Source organism: Drosophila biarmipes, chromosome 3R, assembly GCF_025231255.1.
Source record: "Drosophila biarmipes strain raj3 chromosome 3R, RU_DBia_V1.1, whole genome shotgun sequence".
Taxonomy (NCBI): Eukaryota; Metazoa; Arthropoda; class Insecta; order Diptera; family Drosophilidae; genus Drosophila; species Drosophila biarmipes.
The window spans coordinates 30580608-30604752 of record NC_066616.1 but is presented as its reverse complement, the minus strand read 5'-3'; the positions used below and the strand labels follow the sequence as shown (position 1 = coordinate 30604752).

The following is a 24145-nucleotide window of genomic DNA, read 5'->3' as shown; positions in this document are numbered from 1 at the left end:
TGTTGCGGTAGTCTCTTACACGTGTAAATGAAATACGAGAACGGGTTGGGCATTGAATGGCATAGAGATTCCTGGAAGCACGGATTTATCATTTCAAAGAATCCGGCCAAGAAATCAATGCGTTGTGGCCCAAGTTTTAGAAGTTTTCCCTGCCAAAAAGTCCTTGGTGCAAGTTTGCACTTTCATTAGCCCGTTCCGGTCGGCAAAAGTTGGCCATCTCCGGCTGGGATACAAACAACAAGTGTCGAGAACTTACATCACACGGCCGAGGGAAAGTGCCCAAAAGCCAGGCAGTTATGTTGTGTTTACCACCCAACTGGGGGCCCAGCGGAAGGAGCTTGCAACTCGAACGTGTTTGCAGGAAGTTGGCCAGGCCAGGGGGCCAAAAAAAGTGGCCCAAACGAGACGGTTCAGTTTCGCAACGAACTCTGAAGGCAGCAGACGAGCAGAGGCAGAGCTGAAAGCCAGGAGCCCGGGGCCCCGAGTCTTAAGACCAAGTCCCAAGTCCCGATTCTCCATTCTCGAGTTCTGCGTTCTGAGTTCTGAGTCCCGAGGCGTCGTCGATATGGCAACCAGGCCAGAAGGACGGCCGGAGAGTGGGGATGGTGTCCTCGTTCCAGGACCTCGTCCCTCGCTTCGTGTCGATCCGATGCGATTCGGCTGCGCTTTCGGTTCGGTTTCGGTTGGGGTTTCGGCTTTCGAGGCGCTGCACTCGCTGCGACCAGAGTTTTGAAGTTCCGCTGGCCAGGACTCGCCTCAGTTGCCGCCGACTTGTTGGGTCATTTGCATACCAATCGATCAGTGCGCCAGTTGTCGGTCAAGGCAGCACGAACACCTCAATTACACTAACGATCAATTAGGAAGTGTCGCGGTATCGCCACAAAGTGATATTCCCCAGTAACGAAAAAAAAGCACCTTAATAGCTGAGTGAGTAGAGCTTCATTTTCCTTTTTACCTGTTAGCCCCAGAAAACTTTGTTGGAATTTTGTGAAAACTTTTTGCCGCGGGAAACTCTAATTCAGTTTTGAAAACTGTGCCACTTGGTCGCCAGGGGCATTGCCAAAATTCATACTTTTGTGTCAAGTTTAATTTGTGAAGAGTTAACTATGCGTGCCAAGCAGCGGGGATTTGCTGCTGCTAGTTAATTAATATGGGCTTAGTGATTCTGTTTGAAAGTGAGCTGAAAAAGTACTGCATTGCATTTTAATACTCCTGGTTCGATAGTGGTTAAATACTTTTTTAATGTGATTATGGCGCTTTTTGAAGGAATTAAGTTGTTATTTTTAGTTTATTTCATCTGTTTCAAAGTGAATCGATCGATAGTGGTTTGCTGCTTTCATTAAAGTGATTGTGAGACTTTTTTTAATGGGAACAGGTTTATTATAATCCATTTGAAATAATCAGATTTTCTCCAAGCTTAACAAATCACCATTATTTAAAATGTTCCAAATAAAAGCCTGCTCTTTATTAAAAACTCTCATTCAATGTCACTGGAATATAAAACGGCAATAAGTAAACGTTTTTTATTTGCCCTGGCAATTTGACTTTTTACCTCTGCCACTCATCAATAATTCATCAAACCAACGAATTCCCTTGGCTTAGCTAATGCTTTTTCCGCGATAGTATTTATTTTACGCAAGTGAAATGCCTGCAATAAAATTTAAATGAGTTCAATTACCAAGGTGGCAAATTTGCCCGCCTGATAATCCGATCTACCTGCCTGGAAAAGCCAGGGAAAACCGGGGAGAGCCGACAATCTGCTTAAGCAGATTTATTCGCCGGATTCCGTGGCACTCCCTTTGCGTGCGAAACTGTCGCTGATTTGATTACCAAAGAGCAGAAACAGCCAATGAGATGAAAGTGACTGCATGAAATTTTAATTTAACTTACTACCTTCTACGCATTCCGCTCCCCTTGTGTTTGGGCCAAAGGACGAACAAACATCAGGAGACATCAACGCGCTACGTGCCGCGGCATCGAACTGAAAGTGAGGCCATTGCAATTTTATACTGATTTGCCAGGATGGGATCCTGGCTGCCAGGATCAGCAAGGCCGGACGCCTCTTTATTGTCCTCCACGTTGCTTACATTCAATTAGGCGTTTGCACGAACGGCGAGCACGGGGAATCCCCGCAGGATGTACAAGGTCCTTTTTCCCTCCTTTTCGCTACATACTCATCTAATTGCACATTACGTATACGCCGCATTTGACGCATTGTGGCTGCTGTTTTTCTGCGTGCTCGGCTTGTATATTTTAATTAGCGCCTGAGAAAATACACCCATCTGTTTGTTTCTCGGCTGCTGTTTGCTTTCCTTCGCCTCGTTTTTACGCCCGACATTAGTCGAAAACTGTCGCATGTATTTTTATTGGCCCATTACTCGGTGCCATTTAATGGCAGAAAGCGAGCGCGTTATAAACAGGGAAATTGGCCAACCGAGAAGGTGATAAGCCTGCCTGCGATGCAATAATAGTAATTAAAACTGCAGTTAATGGCCCTAAAAGTTGCGCATTCGCTTCGCTTCTAGGGGCGGTATGCAAATATAACCATTACATCAGCCGCAAAGCACAATGGCAGCTCGGATTCGGGCAATTAAATGATTATCTAGAAAGTGGGTGAAAGGCCATTCATCAATTAAATCATTGGCTCTTTGATTGGTAAATCGAGTTCGTGTTGTATCACATATATTCATTTTGCCCAGCTGTTTGTTTTGTTTCCCGCATAATTACATTTAAATATTCTGCTGCCTGAAATAATTCGAAAGTCGACAAAAAAACCAGATGAACTTGTGAATAATAACTCAGACCCAAATCCGGAGACCCCAGCTCAAATTTGAGGGCTTTCAGTCTTCTGGCTTTGTGTCAAACTGTCACTTCGCCACAATTACGACTGTGAACTTCTTTGTACCTTTTTTTGGATCTCGGTCTGCCTTTTAATGAGCCAAAAATATGAAAAAGAAACACAGAGATGATGGCCCAAAGCCGCCTGGACAAACATTGCATTGGTTGTTGGTGCTGCGATTTTCACGCTTGTATGGCTTTTTTTGGGCCCTTCTGCCCTCCCGACTTCCACCTTCGTGTGCGCCTTGTTTCGAGGCCTTCACCTTCACCGGTTGCGTTTGGGCCATAAAATATTTAAGGACCTCTGAATGCACTCACACATTTATGAAAGTGTAAATATTTAATGATGAATGCCCTCTGTTCCATAGTCAGATTTCAGCGACGCTTCTCAGTGGTTGCCCTTTGCCCTAGGCTGCGGCGGTTCTAGCCGGAAATGTTCTACACATCGGTACATCTTGTGCCACATATGTGCACGGCGAAAAACTCTTTACTGCTCGGGCTCTCTATTAATTACCCTTTAGGCATTGGAAGTATTGAATTTCCTATTGTCATTACTTGTGAACTTGAGGTTTTCTTTATTCTTTGACATTTTGAAGTGTTTCTAGGTTTTAATTGGAGGCACGAAGGTATAATATTTTAGAAAATGTTTTATTTAGGAAGGTTTAATGAGCGCATTTACTTTGGGAACCTTCTTCTAAGGATATAAATAAAAAATTCAAATGAATTTTAACCATTCTGGTAATACTTCAAAATAGTCTGAATTTTTCCCAGTGTATCTGGCGCACGGGGCAATGGCTGCTGTGGTTCTACCGGGTCTTTTGTGGCCCGTTAGCGGTTTAACGTTACATGCGGCGTATGCGTAATGTCTGAGTTTTACTTCCCTGCCAGCCAAACGGCCAAATGGCCAGCATGCATTATTAACCCGCCTTTGTCCGGTAATTTCCCCATCGGCCAGCCCCCCCGAAACTCCATTAGTCGGTGCATGTGAACGTGACACATTTATTAACCTTATTATGAGGCGCGTAATTAAATTGGGTGATGAATGAAGGTCGCGAAAAGTACATAGATGGCGGCTATTGCTCAATCAACTCACGCAGCAAAAGGCAACAGCGAGGGATAACAAAAGCGGAAACGGAAATGGGGGCGTGGCGTTAAGGAAAGGGGACAGGACAAGACAAGCGCGCGTAATGAAAGCCATTAAAAATGGCGGCGGTTTAACTGGAAAATCGATACCCGAGTCACAGGAGCTGAAGGCGTGAATAGCCAACTGGCCAAGAATGCAGGTGAAGCATATAACTATATACGTATGTTTGTGCGCCGGGACTCCACCCAGTTTTATTCAATTTTTATAGTTATCAAACACACAAGCACGGGCCAGGCCAGAGTCGCCTTGAGGATTCGCAGGATACCGGGGAAGTATCCGCATTTAGAAAACGGGGTATGGCCAGCTGCACGTATTATTATTGATATTATACCCGTGTGCCAAGTGGGTAAATTTAGCCCGCGGGGATGATATAACCGGCGCATCCTATGCGGAAATTGAGACCCGGAGCAAGTGCAGGAGGATTAAGGAAACCAACCCGACCATTTCCTACGATTAGCTGGCACGCAGAAACTAAAGTCTCTGGTATTGAGGTCCTTGGAGCCGGCGCACGAGCTGTATTTATGGCCATAACTCAGCCAGGCCGGGCTGTTGATTTCGCTCAGTCATCGGGCATGAATAATGCCGGCTAATGTGTCGCCAGGGAATGGCTAATGAAAGTGCTCGCATAGATCAGATGTTCATGCGCCGTGCGAAACAAATTGCCAACTACCCGCTCCTACACTGGCCCATCAATTAAGTTGTATTGTCTGAAATGCGTTAATATTATGGGTGGGCAAAAGAGAAATTCATAATAGTATGAATATATTTAGCAAAGAAAATATCCAAGGATATTACACCTTTTATTTGGTAACTTATGACTTGAAAGGCGATTTACCTTCTGTAGAACTGCGTCATAAGTTGCTCAACCTGCTTGTTATTTGTACTTATTACAAGCGATTGGCTTACGTCCCTTTGTTGGCCTTTCGTTATCCCTTCTATGCAATCAATTCCTGCCAGCTTATCCCTTTTTCGCACTGACAGCAGAGTTATTTTTCAATGCTAATCCTGGCAGCACCTGCGACATGTCCACGCGCATTCCAATTGTGTCACTTTGGCTTACACAACAACCCTATCACGGCGACCCCTCGCTTAACCCCGTCGCCCTGCGCCCCTCAACACCATACCCCATAGCCCCTAACCCCTAACCCTTAACCCCTGAAAGCCAGCCACCTCGGCGAACATCAATCGAACGCGACAACCAAGCAAACACAGTGCGCTGCGTTGGAAAGTGCAAGGCGAGAGTGCATTAAAAATTCATTAGATGTATACGTACGCTGGGCCCCCAACATCCAATAAGTACACGGAAAAGAAAAATGAAACCGAACAAAATACAAGAAAATCTAATGAAATATATATATTTCCCAATAATAAAGAGAATATGTTTAAAATAAAATATATAATAAATACAAAGAACTCACATATTTAGTTAAATCTGATTACAAACTATCAGATTTTTAAAAGTAATACAAAGAAGTTCTATGATTTTTTTAAGATTTTACATATTTTCTACTTCCAGAGTTTCTACTTAATTTTTGTAAGGAAGAACCTTTATTTTTAGCCGATCTTTGGTGTTTGATTTTCGAATTGCCCCCCTTTTTTCGAGTGCACAATATCCGGGCTGGAAAAAAGTGTCCGAGGAAACAAAACATTTGATTTACTGAGCGCTCCGGCGTCTGGCGATGTCACGACGCCCCGCGGAGCCTGTAGACCAGAAACAAGGCGCCTCTAATTGGCACAAATTTCCAATGCGCCCCGTGCCGCCTGCGTGATCAGGCCCTGTCCACGGTCAGTGGGCGGTGTGTGGTGGGTGGAGGGCACTGTGCTCGACGCCACCCGCCGAATGCAAAAAAAAGTACTGAGAAGAAACAGAAAAAAACCCCACCCCACGGGCATTGGCCGCTGTGCGGTATTTTAATGCCGGGCACGTAGTCGGGCGCACTAATGGAATTAAACAAATTACTTTATGGTCTGGGCCAGCGGCACAGGAAATGTAAATTTCAGCGCGGACACGAGCACCTCGGCCGGGGATGGAGCGCCCTATGTGTGCCACAGGTACACCTGATCCGGAACTCCGGCTTAGCCGAAGATCTGCGGGTGCAGTGCCCGGAGGGGCATGCAATTTTGAAAACTAAACTAGTTTGCACTCGGTACGTGCTGTTGTCCTGTTGGTTTTCCCTCTGTTTTTCCTCGGCCCTTCCACTTCCCTTGCATGGCGCAGCACAGCTCAGCTCAGCCCAGGCGAATGTCCTGACAATCGCCAAGTTCATGCCGAGCTGCTGCTCTTGAACCTTGTGATTGCGATTGTGCCAACTGTGCGGACAACTGTGGCAAATAATTGCAGGGCCAGCACTCCGGCAGTCCAACAGCTCCTCAAGGTTCACTGACATTTGTCGGAGTGGAGCAAAGCGCTCAATTTGATTAAGTGCACGGGCTGGCAGGGTATGGGATGGCCTGGGCGGAGGTGCAGCTCCCAAGCTACAGTTGCCCAAGGCTGGGAATGGGACCCGGCGAGACTCAACTCGCCTTGCCTCGCCTCGCCTCGCAATGAAATGCAATTATGTGCAAGCTCATGACACCCGCCAAACACCCGCCCAATGCCATAAGAAATTGCATTAGACCTCGCCGGCAAATTGTTTATTACTCACGCAAGGCGAGTCGTCCTCGGTCCATCAGCCGGATTTGCATAGCCAAAGATTCGCCAAAGTGCGGGGAAGTAGTCGCCAAGGGCTCATCTACTTGCGAATAATGCTTTTTCCATTAAAACGGTCGCAGGGAATTACTCAAAAGTTTTCCTGTGTCCTCGAAAACAACCAATAATTAGAGAAAAACCCTTGAAATATTAACGACATAGAAAAACATAAAATAACATAAAATTCCTGGATTTTAATTCTTTTTTCTCAGTCTCAAACTCAACATTAATTATTCTCTTTTTAAAAAATATAAAAATAAATATGTAAGAGAATTTAACAATACTTTTAATCCTTTTATTTCTTTAAAATCCCATAAGAAGTTTTTTAAACAAAATATAAATTTTAATATTCAGAATCCACCCTATGAAATGATGTAATTTTCTAATTTCTCAAAAGCTTTGCTAAAACCTTAGTTTTTTATGATGTCACGTGGTTAACTTTAATTTCCTTGCCCACTTCTAAACAGTCACAACTGCAGGCCGGAAAATTATAAATAAATAAATAAACTTTAATTACAAGGCAGGTGTGAAAGTGAGGGAATTATGGCCGGCTTATGCTTAGCCAGGTGCCCTATCCTTAAAGCCGAAAGGAAAGGATTCCGGGCGCTCAGCTCGGACACGTCTGGCATTTGTGGCAGCGCCTGCATTCCGGCGAAGGATACCTACGGGCGGACCTCTGGCTTTCCACTTTTCCGCTTTTCCCCCCAATATCCCAGCTCGGGCGATTCAGGGTGATGATGGCGAAGGCAAGAACACGCCACTGTCACACTCGACCAAAACGCTTTTGTCCCTGCACAAAGATGGCAGCAGAATGGAAACTGAAGCAGAAAAACAGAAACAAGTGCGTTGGGGGCGAACTCTGAAGGTTTCTGGGGATGGGGTTGGCGTTGGGGTTGGGGATGGGGTTGGGACTTCGAGTGCCAGAAGGTGACAGCTGCAAGGTGGGTCACTCAAAGGAAGGGCGGGAGGAGAAAGGCCGGCTTCTAACAGCATTACACAGACACTTTGTCGGTGGTAAATGCTTTTACCCTTCTTTTTGGCCACGCTTTCCACGCTGCACTGCACAAAAGGCAAATAAATGCAGGCATGTGGGAGCTGGTCCCTCTATTTGAATCTGAATTTGTGCGAATACGTGCTTCTTGGCAGTCCCCGGGGTCACTGCCGGCTTTATTTGCGCATAAAAAATGAAGCACTATCAACTGGGTGGTAACTATATTTTTTTATTAAAATAAAAAGGTGGCTCCCCCATAAAGAGACTTGGAAAGTGTTTTGCTATGTAACAAGGGGCTAAGAGGTTTTTACTCGTATTTAAAGTGACATTTAAAAGAGGTTTCTAAATATTCAATGAGTAAACATTAATAATGCAATGGATAGTAAATTAGAATCACTATTGCCTGGCTTTAAGGACTGTAAAATATTTTTAAATTATTCGTTTATTGTCTATAGTTCTAACCAGCTGTCTCCCGAATATTCAACTCAACTCTCTTACTTAATGGTGATATAATGGCATATCCTTTCCGCCGCGAGGTCCTGCTGAAAACAGCCAAGGCCGCAGCACTGTGAGCCAACAAACAAACACTTAAAAACCTCTTACCCACACATTCATAAACACCTGCTCACACACACGAGCTGTCGGGCGAAACACATTTCCGTGTCTTGTTTTCCCAGGACTCACATTTTATCTATGCATAATTACTTAAATAAAATGCTTGTCTCGTTCCTGTTCGAGGACGTGGCCACTTTAGGGCGAAGTGTACTACACTTTTATTATTTTTTGAGTGCCGGCAGCGCTGGAATTTTCGGAGTTTGTGCTCTGTCAAGCGAGAGAACAGCAAGCGATTCCACAGAAATGCAAAACTAAAATCTGGACAGGATGCGGTGAGCTCTGGCTGTTCTTTTGCGCTCTTTTCGGCCAAAAGCCAGAGCTCCTTGTTATGGCGAACTTGGCTTGTTTGTTGCTCTTGCCCGATGCCGAATAAACAAAGTGCCCCGCTGAAAAGTGGCCTCTTTGGGGGCCCTAACTCGGCCACCCCACTTAGCACAAAGGCAATACAATTTTTGCATGACTGCGGGCCTTATTTTTGTTTTTAACTGTTTTGTGTTTCCACAGGAAACTGTTGTGTTTTCCTCTGCCTTTTGGCTTTTTCGGTCTCTGCCCCGCACGATGAGAACTCCAAAAAGGAGGGCTCACAATCATATTTAATTTATGCGCTATTTATTTTCCATTCACAACGCGATTGGAGAGCTTGTTTGCCGGCCAAGAGGAAAAGTTTGTCGCCAGCCCGAAGAATCTCAATCAGCATTCGCATGCATATGAAAAGCAATAAAACATTTTGCATTTATTTTGTGTAAAATGAGAACGCACTCGCTGCCACATTTTTCCTTTTTATGTAGTACTAGCCGACTGCCGATGGCACTTGATATGCAAATTGTTGGCTGTCATGAAAATATGCACATTAATTTTCATTGCCTGTGCGCTTTTTTTCGCAATACTCATTCTCCTACCGTGTCGGCCGAAACGCAAGTATATAAACAATTTATTTGCAAGTACTTACGTCAACGGCGCTAAGCGTGATATTCCATCTCACGTGTTTGGGGGTAGCGCTTTTTAAAAGCCCGTAAAAAATGCGAGGGAGCCGGGACACGTGGATGGGTTTTCCACCGAGCCGCAGGCAGCTGCATAATCACATGGAAAACGCTCGTCAGAGTTTAAGAACCGGGCTCCGCACGTGCTAACTAATCGTCGGGGGTCGTTCTACTGGGGGCTGACTGTCAGTGACAGATAGCAGGGACCACGCGGCGTATGGGTGTTATAATTTACAGTGTGCTACAAATAATAACAGGCCGGGGAGGCAAAGTGATGAGCATCGGGCGGCTAGGTACCTAATTTCAGTCATCTCTGCCTCCAGCGGGCAATTAGTGCAGCTTTTATAACCGAAACGATCTTATATCATTTCCGATCACGTTATATCTGTGATTGCCTATGCGATTAGTTTTGTATGTCACGCATCTGAACTTGATCTCGGAAGTCTTCGAATATAAACACTACTTATAGGATAATCTGCAGCCCTTGGCTAGTTAAAAATATAAATCAGCTAAAAACCACAAATTTATTTTTAAGGAATCAAATCTGTTCCTGCTTTGTGCTAGTTTTTGTAAGGTGTAGTTGGTTGTAAACTATTCTTAAGTAAGAAAATGTAACTGATCTTATTTTTTGCTTTTTTTCTAAGGGTTTCTATAGTTTTTTACTATCGCTCTGTAACCCCTTTATTTACCCTTACATTCCCAGGTTAATGGTTTAATATTGTACCTTTATCACTCCCGCGCTCAGCGCTATTGGCAAGACAAATAACGAGGTGTTTATGCCAGCCCGGTAATATGCAAACACACCTGAACAGAACAATTTCCAAGTCTAGACACCGGTGAGAGCTGCTCCCATTAGCTTTAATTAAGGCTAATTCGTGTAAGACTTGGCCTGAGCATGGTTTTCGGAGTGCTTGTAACTGTGTTAGCCCCGCCACAATAATGTAATTACAAGCACACTTTATCCCGCGCTGTGACATTTTAATCAGTTTCGAGGCACAAGCCAAACTTATCTCACAGATTGCTCCTGCTCAGTTGTCTATGCCAAAAAGCTATTTTCCACTAAATTAACAAAGGCCAACAACGAGGCCAAAGTTTGTTTCCTGATATGCGCATTCCCTGTCGACTTTTGCCAAACATATTTCCCAGAAATGTTAAAAAATGAGGAAAATACTTTGGGAAAATGTTCTCTGCCGCCTGCGGATGGCATCGGAAGTGCAGCTTGGCGTATGAGTGACACATAAAACTTTAACGCACACTTTGCTGAGTAATTTTTGGCCAGAGGTTGCAGGAACCGCAGATTGTGGGCCCATAAATTATATGGCCAACTGGCAGCAGCCTGTCATCCTGCGGCTCCTCCTCCTCCTTAACCCCCACGTAAACAAAGCCGTAAAATAAGGAGAAGCATCTCGAGGGGAAAATTCCCATCCTAATTGCATTCATTTGCCGTGGCGAAAGGAAATGCAGCTTCCGCCGCTCAACACGCCTGCTCCTTAATCATTAAGCCGTAGTTGCAGGCCGGAAATCCGTGCGCACTTTCAAGTGCATTTCCGCTTCGAAAAATATAACGAACAGCCGTGAGCGCGATGAAAACTGTCGTTTCTACTGAATCGGAATCGGAATCGCAGCGGAAATGGCACTCAGTGCCCGGCTTTCCTCTGTCTTCGATGAATTGGCCGAGGGCGCTCAAGTGTATGCTACAGATTTGAGTTGACAGAATGCCAGATTCAACCTATTGAAACAGAAACTTAAAGCCCAGCTTCTTCGATTCGCTTTGACAGCCAACACTCCAGCTGCATTGGTATTCTTCGGATCGTTAATAGCGATGGAGCGTGTCGAATGCGCACAAATATTTCGCAGAGCAGCAGATTGGGTCGGGGCGATAAAAGTTGAACTAATCAATTTTGCGCATGATTGATGCCCAATTGTGCTGCATTCTTTGTTTGCCCCCGGGCCGAAGCCTGGCATTTGTCATCAACGGCTCCAGACGAACACATTGTGACACAGCAAAAAGCCATGATTTTATGCACCATCAACCAGGGAAATAACATTTTTACTACTAATAAACCAATTGTAATAATGTATTGTGCTATTTTCTACAAATTAAATTAATTATCCAAGGAACTGAGCTCAGAGTTTAGGATTTTAATAATTATTATTTGTAATTTCCAGTCTTAATTTGGCTGATTACCTTAAGTTGTTTTACTAAATATTATATTAAAATGCAGTTGTTCTTTATTTATACATATATTTTAACATTTTAAATTGTTCTTAAAAAATTAAAGATTGTTTGGTTAATAATTCAATATTTATATATAATTTTCGAAGCTATGAAAAATGAATTCCAAACATTCAAAATATAATATCTTATATCGAATAAACCAGAATACAAAATTCCAAAATATGTGCAGCCAACCAAAAGTTTAAAATTTGTATCTCAAATACCTTGACCTCAAAGCAAACCATTTGAACTCAACTGGTTACCACATTCGGTGACATTTTTCCTCTGTGCCGGACAACTCTGTTGTCAGTCGACTGTGCGGTGTCAGGATGCCCAAGGCGAAAGTCGAAAGCTTTCCCAGTCCCCGGTCCCCGGTCCCCGATCCCCCATTTCCAGACCCCAACCCAGCCCCCGTATAATCGCATCACCGAGTCCTGCGGCTTCATGTCAGCCCTTTTCGCAGTTTCCAGTTGATGCGACGTCGGCGGCAGCCATTGTTGGTGGCTCCCCTTGATTGGCTTTTCGCCGGGGAAATTGTCATATTAAAAGTGGCCCGTAAATCAGATTTGCCGCCCCAGCGAGCCGGGCTAATCAAATATGAAAATGTGCACATTTGAAATTTCGCAGTGGCATTAGCCTATCGGATGGCCAGTGCAAATGTCACATTTGGCCTGGATGTGGGCTCACCTCCTGACATTCGCATTGGCCACGGAAAAGCTCATCTGAAAATACCGCCAGCATTTCCGAGTGTCGGCCAAAGGCAAACAAAATGCAAATGGCTCAAGGCCGAGAGCCACTCACTGTTCCGGATATCAGGATATCAGGAAATGCCCCACAGCAGGATATACAAAATGGAAAGTGCCAGGTGGACGAATCAATTGGCCGACGCCGCAGCTAAGCAATAAAATTGAGCTGTTTGTGCGCGCAACACTGCGGATACGCATTTTATTCCAAGGCCAGAGCCGTCAATCAAAGAAAAGGCGCTTTTCCTGGCTATTTTTTAGGGAAAATGTATATTATTTATCACTTTGCAGGGCTTACAGTAGCCTAGATGGCGGCTAACGGCCAGCCAATCGAACCTATCTCGTGCTCCTGCAATTAAATCAGTGTGGGGGTGGCGTAAAAAGCTATTTACACATTTAATTGACGCATTCTATTTTTGGCCCGCAGCCAAACAATACAAAATACTGCCATATTTCTCACACCCAAAGCCCGCAGAGAGAGTAGCTCAAAATGTGGCAACATGCGTGGTGACGACAATAAAAAAATGCTGCCCTGCTAAATGGCTGGGTAAACATTTTTATAGCCGCGCTGCCTGTTTTCTTGGCCTTTATTAATATTTATCGCCAATATTGGTTATAAAGCTGCGGTCACAATAATCACATGTCCGAGTATACAACTCGTAGCCTATTTAATTATTTTGCGCGCTTTTTCACCAATAAGGCAAACTTGGACGCGTGGCTGGAGTCGAGTTGGGTTGGGCTTGTGTTTTGCTGGATTTATATGTGGGGCATTAGCCTGGCAGCCAAAATCACCTTGAAGTTAACACCTTTGCCGGCAACTGTACGCAGACTCTCTGGAGTGTTGAGCCAGGGCAAATGTTGATTTTTCTAGAGGGTCTTAGGCAAAGTGGTTACCACAAATTAGTACTTTGGCGGCAAGTGTTTGCACCCGTTAATGGTAAGTTATGGTAAATAAAATGCTTACCAAGATGTAGTAATGCTGTCGAACAGGCGAAATGAATATTTAAAAAATTTTCAATGAATTCCTCCTCGCTTTACTTCGACTGCCAATCATTCTGGCATATTATAATATTATCTCCCCACATGTCGGTGAATATGACTCTCCGCCGGCTTTTTCATTGGCATGTGCACCTTGAACCCGCCGTCCATTGTCGCCAGACATAAACAAGCCCGGGGAAAGGAAAGTCGGTGGAAGGAGAAGAAAATCATATCCGAACTCGAGGGAGCGCCCTTCACCCGAAAGTCCCAAAAGCCAATGCACCGGCGGCTCCAGTAAACACAGCGAAATTCAACTGCAAAGAGAGTGCAGTTCTTGGCGTGATATTTGCAAGATTTTAAAGTGCATATATTATGAACGCTATTTGCATATTATTTATTTGCACGAGTTTAATGAACTGCACACTTAACCCCTGATTTCCTCTTTGGCAGTGAGGCAAATAGTCGGAGAGCTCTCGCTGTTTACCCTGCAAACTGTGTGCACAGTTTTCTTATTTTTCGATTTTTTTTTCACAAAAGTAAATTAAGCGAGCCGAAATAAATGCAATTTCCCAGCAGCAAAAGTTAATGTAATATGTAAATGAGTGGCTACGCATCAATTGAATTTGGCGCCGGCCAATAATTGCATTTTAAATGCTTTTAAGGTCAGAATGCAGCTGCCTTTTTGGCCGCTGGGCAATCAATCAGCCAACCTTGTGTGCATACAATTTTGGCCGGCCAACGCGGCGTATGATGGATGCACGAAGAGTGCATAATTGGATTTATAATCAATAATGTGTCGGGGCACACAGAAAAAGAAGGAAGAGCAGCGGCCACAGTGATCGATAGACAAAGGAGGCTCTGGCAACCAAATCTCAATAGTTTTGTGCCACTAACCCAGTTCTTTTGGCAAGGGCCGAGGGTGCGAAACTTGTTCGGGCTGAGGTCAAAGTACGCCAGGACATTAACCCACCGCTGACCTGCCGGCCCAGTAATTCAATCCTTTGCTGGCCAGCATCCTCGGCGGAGATCGCCTTGAGGTATTAAGTTCCTTTTAGCCACGTGCCAGCATCCTTTGGCCCCTCGGCCCTCTCCGCCCTCCTCGATCGCCAGTAAATATCGATGAGGCCTGTTTTTTTTGCGGCTCTTCGGGCTGATTTATTTGGCCGGCTCACACTGTGCGGCTTGTTTGTCCACTTGACGCTCATCACGTTTGGCTATTAAGGCCATTAACACCTCCAGTCATCTGGGCCCCCCTGGCCCCCTGGCCCCCGACACTCCTCGATTCGCCGGCCTTTTGACTTGGTTTCGTTTTTATGGCTATTTTGTTTTCTTGGGTTTCTTGAGCAGGGTGATTTGGGCTTATGGAAATATGGGTGCTTTGCTTTCGCAAAAAGGCTATAAGTTGCTCAGCTGCTCAGATGGAAGGACGACATGGCCCTGGCTCTTGATTGTTTCTTATTTGCATTATGGCTTAGGAGAATTTTTATTAAATTTTAGATGGGCTGTTTGTTTGGCTTACCCAATAAAATGATATTTAGCTCTCTATGAAGTCACTTTATGGTGGATATTTTATAATACTGCATAAGATGTAAGGTATTTTTAGAGTACGTCATTTAATGTGCATCACTTTTTGAAGACCTTCAAATTAACTTAAAACTAACGTAGGTGTCAAAAAATAATTTTCTTCCTTTTAATTACCTATTGTCAGCCTGTTACCTTGCAACTTGTTGACGGAATGGAAAATTTGTAATTTAAAATGTTTGAAACTGTCAAACATGTCATGTTCCCAAAGCAATATTGGCGTTTAGTAAGTGCTCGAACGTCAATCACACTTTGCTGGCTATTTGCGGCACAAATACTTTACCTATTTTTAACTTAAACTAAAATTTCTCTTGGCCAATCTATGTGGCTAATCAGCGAACTTCCTGAAAGTATCATAGCCACACTGCTCTTTAATAAGCCACCAGATAGCGTGAAGGCATGGTATGTTGTATATGAGTAGTTATCAATTTGCTAATGAAGGCTTTCATAAAATTGGATTGGATATTGCAAACACACTATACTGTGCAAACAGCTTAAGTTGGTCTTCCATATTAGCAATGACGCACGAAAGATATGCCCGTATAACAACTGGAAACCATATTTGTTAAAACATTTTAATTAAAATTTGTATGACAATAAATAAAATAAATATGTGTCTTTTTACTGGGCCACCATGCTAGATATGACCCCCTTAAATTTTATAGATTATATTTAATCTTATCCAACTTGGGGGGTAAACCCTTCAGACTTGTCTGTACTTAGAGTACTATAAGCAAAAACCCGAGTGATTTCACTCTGGCGTCACTTTTATTGGAGCTCAAAGTTTCGCACATCGTAAAGCCAAGAAATATAAACATCATTTGACATGCGTGACTGGGGTTTGAGCTCGTGTTGAACTTTTAAGTCATGCTGCTGCGGCGTGGCCATAAGAGCGATTCCAGAACATCCCGAAATTTAATCAATTTCGCAATCGACTGACCGCCGCTGAATTTCCCAATTGACTTACTTGAAATTTATGGCAACCTCTGAGCTGGCGACAGGCCTGTGACAATAGTAAATCAATGGAACGAAAGGCCTTAACTGAGCTCAATTAAGAATTATATCAGTCGATTTGATTTGCCACTCTGCAAGAAGGGTAACAGAGGTTGTCATGGAAAAGTTTAGCCATTAAGTAATGCCAATCGATTCAGTGCCTTTAAATGGCTGGAAAAAAACGCAATTATATTTCGGAGATCGGAATTAAATTCAGCACTTCAGTACTTTCTCACTCGTGAGTTCTTTTCGGACCCCAAGTGGCCCTTGGACAGAAGCAAGTTTTCTTAATTGACTTTCAATGTCAGCGGCGGCGCAGAAAGTTTAGAGAGTGCGAGCGGCGAGCGGCGAGCTGCGAAAGTTGTTATTTAATTTGCTAATTGTTGCACTTAAGGCCGAGAAATGCGAAATTTGCGTGCCTGCGACGGGAAATTAGTCAACAAAAGCCCAACGAACGCTCGGCGGCTGTGTTTGAGATCTTATAAGCGCGAAAATACATTAAGCTGTCAATCTTCATTCTGCACACAAGCTGGCAAGAGTCAGGCGACTGAAAATATTTTGGCAACGTTGAATAGCCCGGGGGCCGGAGGGCAGGGGTCAGGGCATCCACTTTGAGTGGCACTTTTTGAACTTTGGCATCGTCGAAGTTTGCCTCAATTGATTCGAGTTGCCATCTGATGCAGACAGACACAGCCAGAGAGTCAGTCAGCTGCCAAAGGGCAACAAACAATTTCACTAATCGACTTAAATGGAGGCACTCGAAACGCTTTCTCAAAAGCCCGGGACAGGTAAGAAATTCGAGCTTCACAATTTGCCATTGACAAATAAGGGAGAAACCGATAATTCACGGGGTTCAACGGTTCGATTGTTGAATATTAGCTGACATAACTTGACCTCCGGCCCCTCGTTCGCCCCAAAGGTCGAGTAATCAGTGTCCTTTTCAGGTCGAGAATCATTGATTTATGACCGGCAACCCTTGTGACTTTGGCCAACTTCTTTGTCACTGGAGCCCACCTTTCGACCTTCATTATGCCAACAGAGTACGGAATATTGAGTTAGGTCCAACCGAGACACGCCCCAAAATATACATCTACGCTTAAGCTGCAACTGACAATAAAGCCATTATTATTGTTTGCGTGTGGGCAGACAGGAAAATATTTTCCCCCATTTTATTGACACAACTATTTAGCAAAACGATTGTTTGTTGCTGTTCCCCATTGTCTGCCCGGCACGCATAAAATGTTAATAAGTCAAGACCAGGCACAAGACGATGCCGATGCCGATGCCGATGCCGCCCCGTATTTTCCATATTTTCCCCCGGCCTGCTGCATATTAAATAGTTATTTCCCCTGTTTATTTTGCAGTTTTCCTGCCCGCAATGTCAAGGACGTTGTCGCATTGTCGTTGCCCTCCACATCCACATCCACTCGGCCAAAGCTAATTTCACTGGGGGCAAACGAGGCCAGAAGGGTAAGCAATTGCCAACAATTCCCAGTGCACGAAAATAGTGGCTATAGAATATCGCAAAGGGGCAATAGGCCAATGGATACTCTAATTCAGGCCGAGAAGTGCTCAGTTTAAATTTGAGATCCACATCTGTTATTTAATCCACTCGGTTTTACTTTAGGCTATTGTGCTAGGAGCATCCTTGAGTGCATTTCCATAATCAAAAGAATGGAATAAATGAATTTTAATCCCATTGAAGGCTGAGCAAGGTAAATCATGGCCAATAAAAGCCAATATGGCAATACTTTGGTATTAGTTCTGGTGAATAATTCACATGTTTTTGTATACTCTTATTTTAAAAGATAACTATATCTAATACCGATTCCAAAAAAGAACATTATTTTTCCCCAAAAACAAATATTTTCACTAGACATTTTTTGGTATAACTTGGTCAAAAATTATCCGAAACCCAAGGAATGTATATTTTTGAACAAAAATTTTCAACAATTTTCCAATTTTTTGCAATAATTTTTTTTTTGCGAAAATTGGTCAAAAATTAAAGTTTTTAGGTGTGAATGCCAGTTGATTGGAAATTTTATTACGAGCTCAACAAGGTATGGCATTCCATTTTGAAGTTATTACTTTTTTTGTTAAGCTCAAAATACAGTTTTTTTTAGTATAGAATTAAGACCTTTGTTTTTTGGCGTAAAACCGATATTTTTACCTAACCTTTTTGGTGTAACTTGGACAAAAATGGTCCGAAATCTAAAAGCCGCACCTTTTTGGACAGCTTACAAGCTGGTTTATTGATCGCAGTCATTTTCTGGCTGATTCCTAAAAATAAAAATTTTCGTAAATTTTGAAATTTTTTTCAAGGGGTAGCATCGTATTTTTTTGTGAAAATTGGTCCAAAATAAAATTTTTTAGGTGAGAATGCCATTTGATTGGAAATTTTATTACGAGTTCAACAAGGTATGACATTTAATTTTTTGACCACTACTTTCATTGTTAAGCCCAAAATACAGATATTTTTGGGTGGAAAATGAAGACTTTAAATTTTGGTTAAAAAATCGATCTTTTCCTATGACTTTTTTTTGTGTAAATCGGTCAAAAATTGTACGAAACCTTAAAGAGGCACAGTTTTAAATTGCTAACAAGCTATTTGATTGATCGCAGTAATTTTCTGGCTGATTCTGAAAAGTAAAAAATTTCGCAAATTTTGTCATTTTTGCAAGGGGTAGCATCGTCTTTTTTTGCAAAAATTTGTGAAAAATAAAATTTTCTAGGTGTGAGTGTCATTTGATTGTAAATTTTATTACGAGTTCAACAAGGCATGACATTTCATTTTTAGACCTTTAATTCCTTTTTTTTTGCTCAAAATACTCTTTTTTTTGGGTGGACAATGAAGACCTGAGTATTTTGGCTTAAATCCGATATTCTCCTTTGACGTTGCTATTTCTTACTATCCTTACTTCCTGAAGAGTATTTATTTGGGGGCTTGGCGGATGTTTCCACCCTTCAGTGCTAGAATAACAGCTTCCAGCTTTGTTCTGCCCGAAATTTCAATCAGTTTTCCTCACACATGTGCTGGCCCACAATATTGGACCGTTTGTTTGTGCGAGTTGCCGTCGAAAATCATAGTTATTTTTTGGGGGCACGTGCTGGCACACACCCTCCACTCACATCCTTTTGCCTTCGAAATTTTATGAATTTCTCCTGACAGCTGAATCCGAAAAAGTTACATAAAGCCTCATTGTTTCGGCTGGAATTGCAACTTTTGATTAGCACTCTGATGTAATAATCAAGTCTGGGCCTGTGTGTGTTTATGCGATTTGTGGGGCGGGAGAGGCGGCGAGCCTGGCATTGTGGGGCTTACATAAATACATATTATTGAGTGATTGAAGGGTTCCCTTGTGCGGGCACTATTATTACTGGCCTGCCAGACTCTGGAGATGCCATCGAGCACTCGAGCTTATTTATTGAGCCCCTCGCCCCTCGAACAGGCTCTTTTGTCGAGTGGCGCCTATTGACTGCGTGTCTTCGGTTTAAATGGCTAAACATTCCGGGAGTCTCTGATCTGAAGTTTTTCCGCAAGTCGAGCGTTTTCCGTGCGATTTTCGCTAGTGTTGCCAGGCGGACTGGCCAGTTGAGGGTCTGAGGAACTACATCGCTAAGTAATTGCCAAGAGTGCTCTTGGCGGACTGAGGCGGTGGAGGTCGCACAGCTAATAAAGAAATATGTCTGGATTCATTTTATTCATTGGCCACGGGGAATTCCCGAAAGATTTTATAGATAAAGATGTGCGTTCTTAAAGCTTTTGGAATTTTTCCTTTTTTTTTGTGAATACAACATATTTTTAAAAGAAAAATAAAAGAATAAAAACAAATTTTCAAAAAACTTAATAGGAACAATTTTACTTATAAATATATGTTGTAAAAAAGTAAGTAGAAAAAATAACAGACTTCTAAACATTTGTTGAAAACTGTTTACGTCCGGAACCCATTTCCTAGAAAGTATCTTCTGAATTAAATGTATTCCTAAACATCTGGTGAGCATGGCAAGCCAAAATTAAATTTAGTAAACAGTTAAGAACAATTAAAATGTTTTCCGTTCGGCTTAAGTTGTATTTAAATCTATATAAAATTTAAAAATATATATAATTTTGTTTGGTATATGTATACTTTATCTAAATCTATATAAAATCTAAAAATATATATCATTTTGTTGTTATATGTATACTTTAATATTTATTAATCCTTGTTTACCTCTTTTCTAATAAGTTCCTTGGTTTCTCAAGATGTGTGACTTATGAAAACCACTAGAAGATAAAATAAAATCCAGCTGCGTGTTGAGTTTCCCAACCACTCTTCCGCAGTGGGCCAAACGCTATACGAACGCTTGCGTCTTCCAAGATGAGTAACGCCCGCAGCTTATCAAAGGCCAACAGTTTTACCCCAGATAATAGTCCGCAGATAGACGCTCCGCGCTTGATGGTCCCTCGCCGCTCGCCGTTCGCCATTCGCTGCTCATAAATGTCAAAATAACAATTGCAGTGCCTTTGAAGTGCAATCTTTTCGCTCAGCTTGCACATTTTATGGCGACTCACGCTCCCTGCACTTTGGTTGGGCTCCGTCGCAACTCAGCTCAGAACTGGAGACGCCAATGGCTCACATTTCCTAGCCGGACCCTGTTTATGATGATATATTAATGCGCCAGCCAAGAGGTGCCATAAAGCGGAGCCACTTGAAGCCACACCAGCCACTCGATTGCGGTGCATTCGGGCTCGGTGGAGGGGATCCATCTCGGGATCCACATGCCAAACATATATTAAACGCTTAGTTATATGCTACTTAACACTTCCCCCCTTTATTTCTGCTCGATAGCGAAAATTGTTTATTTTCATTGCCATAAATTTGGATGGTCAAGCTGGCCGGGCCATAAATCTTCCCCTTTAATCGCGCTGGCTCTTTGCATTTGCAGTGGCCCCCCGAATGGCTTCAGCTGTAATTGCTTTTCCAATCAGCAGCATTGACTACTTCGCCTCTGGACCCCGGTTATGGGGAAAAACCGGGGGAAGGAGGCGCCTCATGCGTCAGCTAAGTGTCAACTTTTGAAATTGCTAATCATGCGAGGAGGAGCACACAAAGTCAGCCATTCAGTTCTGCTCGGTTCTTCCTCGAGGAAGGGGCCAAATGACGTTATGTGTTTGTTCGATAAACAAAATGTTGTGGCTATAGAGAGGTTTTAGTACGCACACACAATGTGCGCTATATGGGCGATATTCTTTTGCCATATTTTGCTTTATGGTTAGGCCAACACACTCGCTTTTAAAAAAAGGGGGAAAAGCGGAAATACGAGCGGGAAAATAGGTCAACGGGAGTGGGAAAATCATTTTTCACCATAAAGTTCCAGCAGCGTGTTCTCCCGTTTCTTAAAGCACAAATTCAATTTTGGGAAATGTGGCGGAATTTCTTTCTAGGTACTCGCAAGTACATGCCCAGGATTTTATTTCACTTTTCTTTGGGTAAGGGAAAAGATGCTTTTCTTTAAGAAGCGTAAATTTAAATATTATATTTATAGCCTTTTTTATTTATTTTCTTTGCTAGATGAAGACGTCACTCTTCGGCTATTCTTAGCCCTTGATTTACGGCAAATAAATGAATGAACTTGTGGGTGTGTGGGAACGCAATTTTTTCAATACGCAAATTACGTATACGCCGTGCGGTACGTCCGCATATTAACTCACGCTGTGCGTAGGCCATATTTCCTCTTTGCCAGAGAGAATTCATTCACATACTCGCGGCCATTGTACAAATTCATTCATTAGAAAGAATAAATTGGGTTTTTCGCGTTCGTGGCTGCCTGCCAAATGGCCAGCGAAGCGGGAAGGAACACTTATCACGAGTTTGCTTAGATTACTTTGTGGCTCGATAAGCCAGTGGCCACTGGCCACTGGCCACTTTCTAATCACGGCCAAGTGATTTGGCACTACCTTTGGGTCTTCGCCCGTGTCAAAGTTGGCCTCATCTATCACGAATGCGGATGTCTGTGGGGCAAGCAACTGTCCCTGGCACTTCACTCCTTGATGTCATATCGATTTTCACCAGGCCACATGCCCCATACCAACCTTCCTCTGAGGTTCTTTTCCCCCCTTCGAATTGGACACGAAAAAGTGTCAGTTGACTGACGGAACTCGTGTTCGCGAAATTGTTCGATTATCTTGTCTGCGAATTGTTTTTTGTCAATTTTTTCCCTGGTGCTTTTTACTTTTTCATGTACTTTTCCTTCTTGCTGGTTTTGGTTTTCGCCTTTTGGCTTAAAGGTGTTAACTTTATCGGGCCCGCTGGTCAGCGTATTCTGTTCATTTACAATGCAAACACTTGTTCGCCGGAATGAAAAGCCATTTGATATTCATCGCTCTTCGGTTGGCCGCCGTTTGAAACGTTTTATATAATTTGTTTTTCATTGAAAAATATGAAATATAAATTCCCCTGCGATATGCTTTGGCACGTACCACTGGCCCAACAAGCAAAAAGAAAAGGAAAATAAATAAATGAGCGAAAACAAAGTATCGAAAACAACTGAAGTGTATAATTCGGTTGTGTTCGAGTAATTGGAGACTTAAAGTCGGGGATAGGGACTAATGCGTTACAAATTTGATTTCTTTAAGGGAATTTCACAACTTTCAGAGCCACAATAAATTGTATTTGCTAGTCAGGGATTTCCCTGGCTTTCAGTCGGAAATGTATCTAAAGCTCTTAATAAAAGCCATAAATACCAGGCTAGTTATCGTCTTGAGGCCTCTAGAATTGTGTAATCCGCATAAACAAACTATTTACTTAGCCTTGTTCTCAGCTTGGCACTCCATTTTCCATGGTTGTTCCCCCTTTATAGAGGCAGGTTGATAGATACCTAATCATGGGTTCAATTTGGAATGTTCTGGTCTGCCAATATCCGGTGCAAATAGCACCCATTAGGGTCCATTACCTAGAACCGCGGAGCGCATATGAATATGCATCTATCTGAGGCGATTATACTTGAACCGGAGGCACTATTAAAAGCTGCTACCTACGTCACGGGTCAAAGTCTGCACTTTATTCAAGCACTTTAAGATAATTTCGTTGAGCACATTGTTTTCTATGGCGTTTCAGTCGCTGCCAGTGGGTATTATTTTTGTTTAGCTTTTTGCAACCTTGCAATTTTCAACACGATTGCATTTTGCGACCGCAACAATGGCAATTTAAGGAGGCGGGGAAAAGGGGTCGCCAGGTGGGCAACCCGAAGCCAAACTGGCAACCAGTTCGCTTAGAACGCGGTTCAATGAACCCTCCACTTTCGTTAGAAGCGCTGGCAACCGCAAAAAGCGATTATATTAACCACTGCCCATAATTAAGGCAATTATTGGGTTCGATTTTTTGCAACACCATGGCACCCAAGTACTTTGGCTTTGCCGCCAAGAAACTAAAGTTTTTGTAGTCAATGCAAACGGAGTGCAAGACCGCACGTGTAAATAACAAACTTTGGCTTAACGATACCCCAAAACTATAAATAACAGCAAGTACAACGAGTTAACTACCTGTAAACAAGTTCAACTCACTAACGACTTACAAGTTCAACTTCTATTTTCGGTTTTATGCAGCTGGTGGGCAGCTTAATGGATTTATTCTGTGCATTTGCATTGAAAACATACAAGCGGTGGGGTTCACCTGGGGAATGCGCTTCAATTCAATATTCTAGGGGTTTTAGAAACTAATAAAAATGGGATGACAGTTTCAAATAATATTTGTTTGTTCTACAAATTGATAAAATAAAATAGACTGCTGGTGCAGCGCAAACAATTTTAATGAGGTATTCCAGCTCTCTGCATGTCCTTCAATTTCAGAAAAATCTATATCAACCCATGAACATGCAAGTGACAGGCCATTTCTTGGCCAATAGGTTGTTGCCCACGGCCAGAACGTTTGGCTTTGGTGCAATGACAAGTTTTTATTGACTTGGTTGCAATTAGTGTTCATTAACAAAGTGCAATTCATATTCCAATTGCCGTTCCTAGCCAACTGGCCAACAGGGGAACTTGGAGTGTTAATCCATATGCGAAGTTGATATCAGAGCGAGCTGGTTGTTACGCCACCGATTTGCAAGTGTAATGCTGTAATGATTTCTAGGAACGACAAGCTCCGGTAGAGCATTAACCTGCTTATCTGGCTGGAACTTTTCTTTTACACGATTTCCATGCAAGATTTACGCCACTCGATGGCCTTGAGGTGGTGCTGGTTTTTACTTTTTTTTCAGCCATCGCTCGGCGGAATCGAGAGAGGGCGACTATTAATAGCGGAGGTAAAACCGCCAAGAGGTCGCACCAACTGCAGCCGGGCAATTACAAAAACATAAGCTATAGACATACTTTTGGCCCAACTGTTTTAGCCAGC

General features: G+C 43.0%; 1 protein-coding gene across 2 annotated transcripts in view; it reads left to right on the top strand.

Moving 5' to 3' along the window:
* Nucleotides 1-503: 503 nt before the first annotated feature.
* LOC122818980 (uncharacterized) overlaps nt 504-24145 on the top strand; it is a 32074-nt gene continuing 8432 nt past the window's right edge. Inside the window, exons 1-2 of one of the 2 annotated variants that reach the window (XR_006368438.2) lie at nt 504-927; nt 17135-17234. Coding sequence is in view for 1 of the 2 variants with exons in the window: in XM_050888751.1 (XP_050744708.1) it covers nt 16448-16558; nt 17135-17240 (217 nt within the window). In the remaining variant the exon portion in view is untranslated. Of the gene's footprint in view, nt 928-16435; nt 16559-17134; nt 17241-24145 lie in introns of those variants that run through there. The other variant, XM_050888751.1, reaches the window with a different exon arrangement.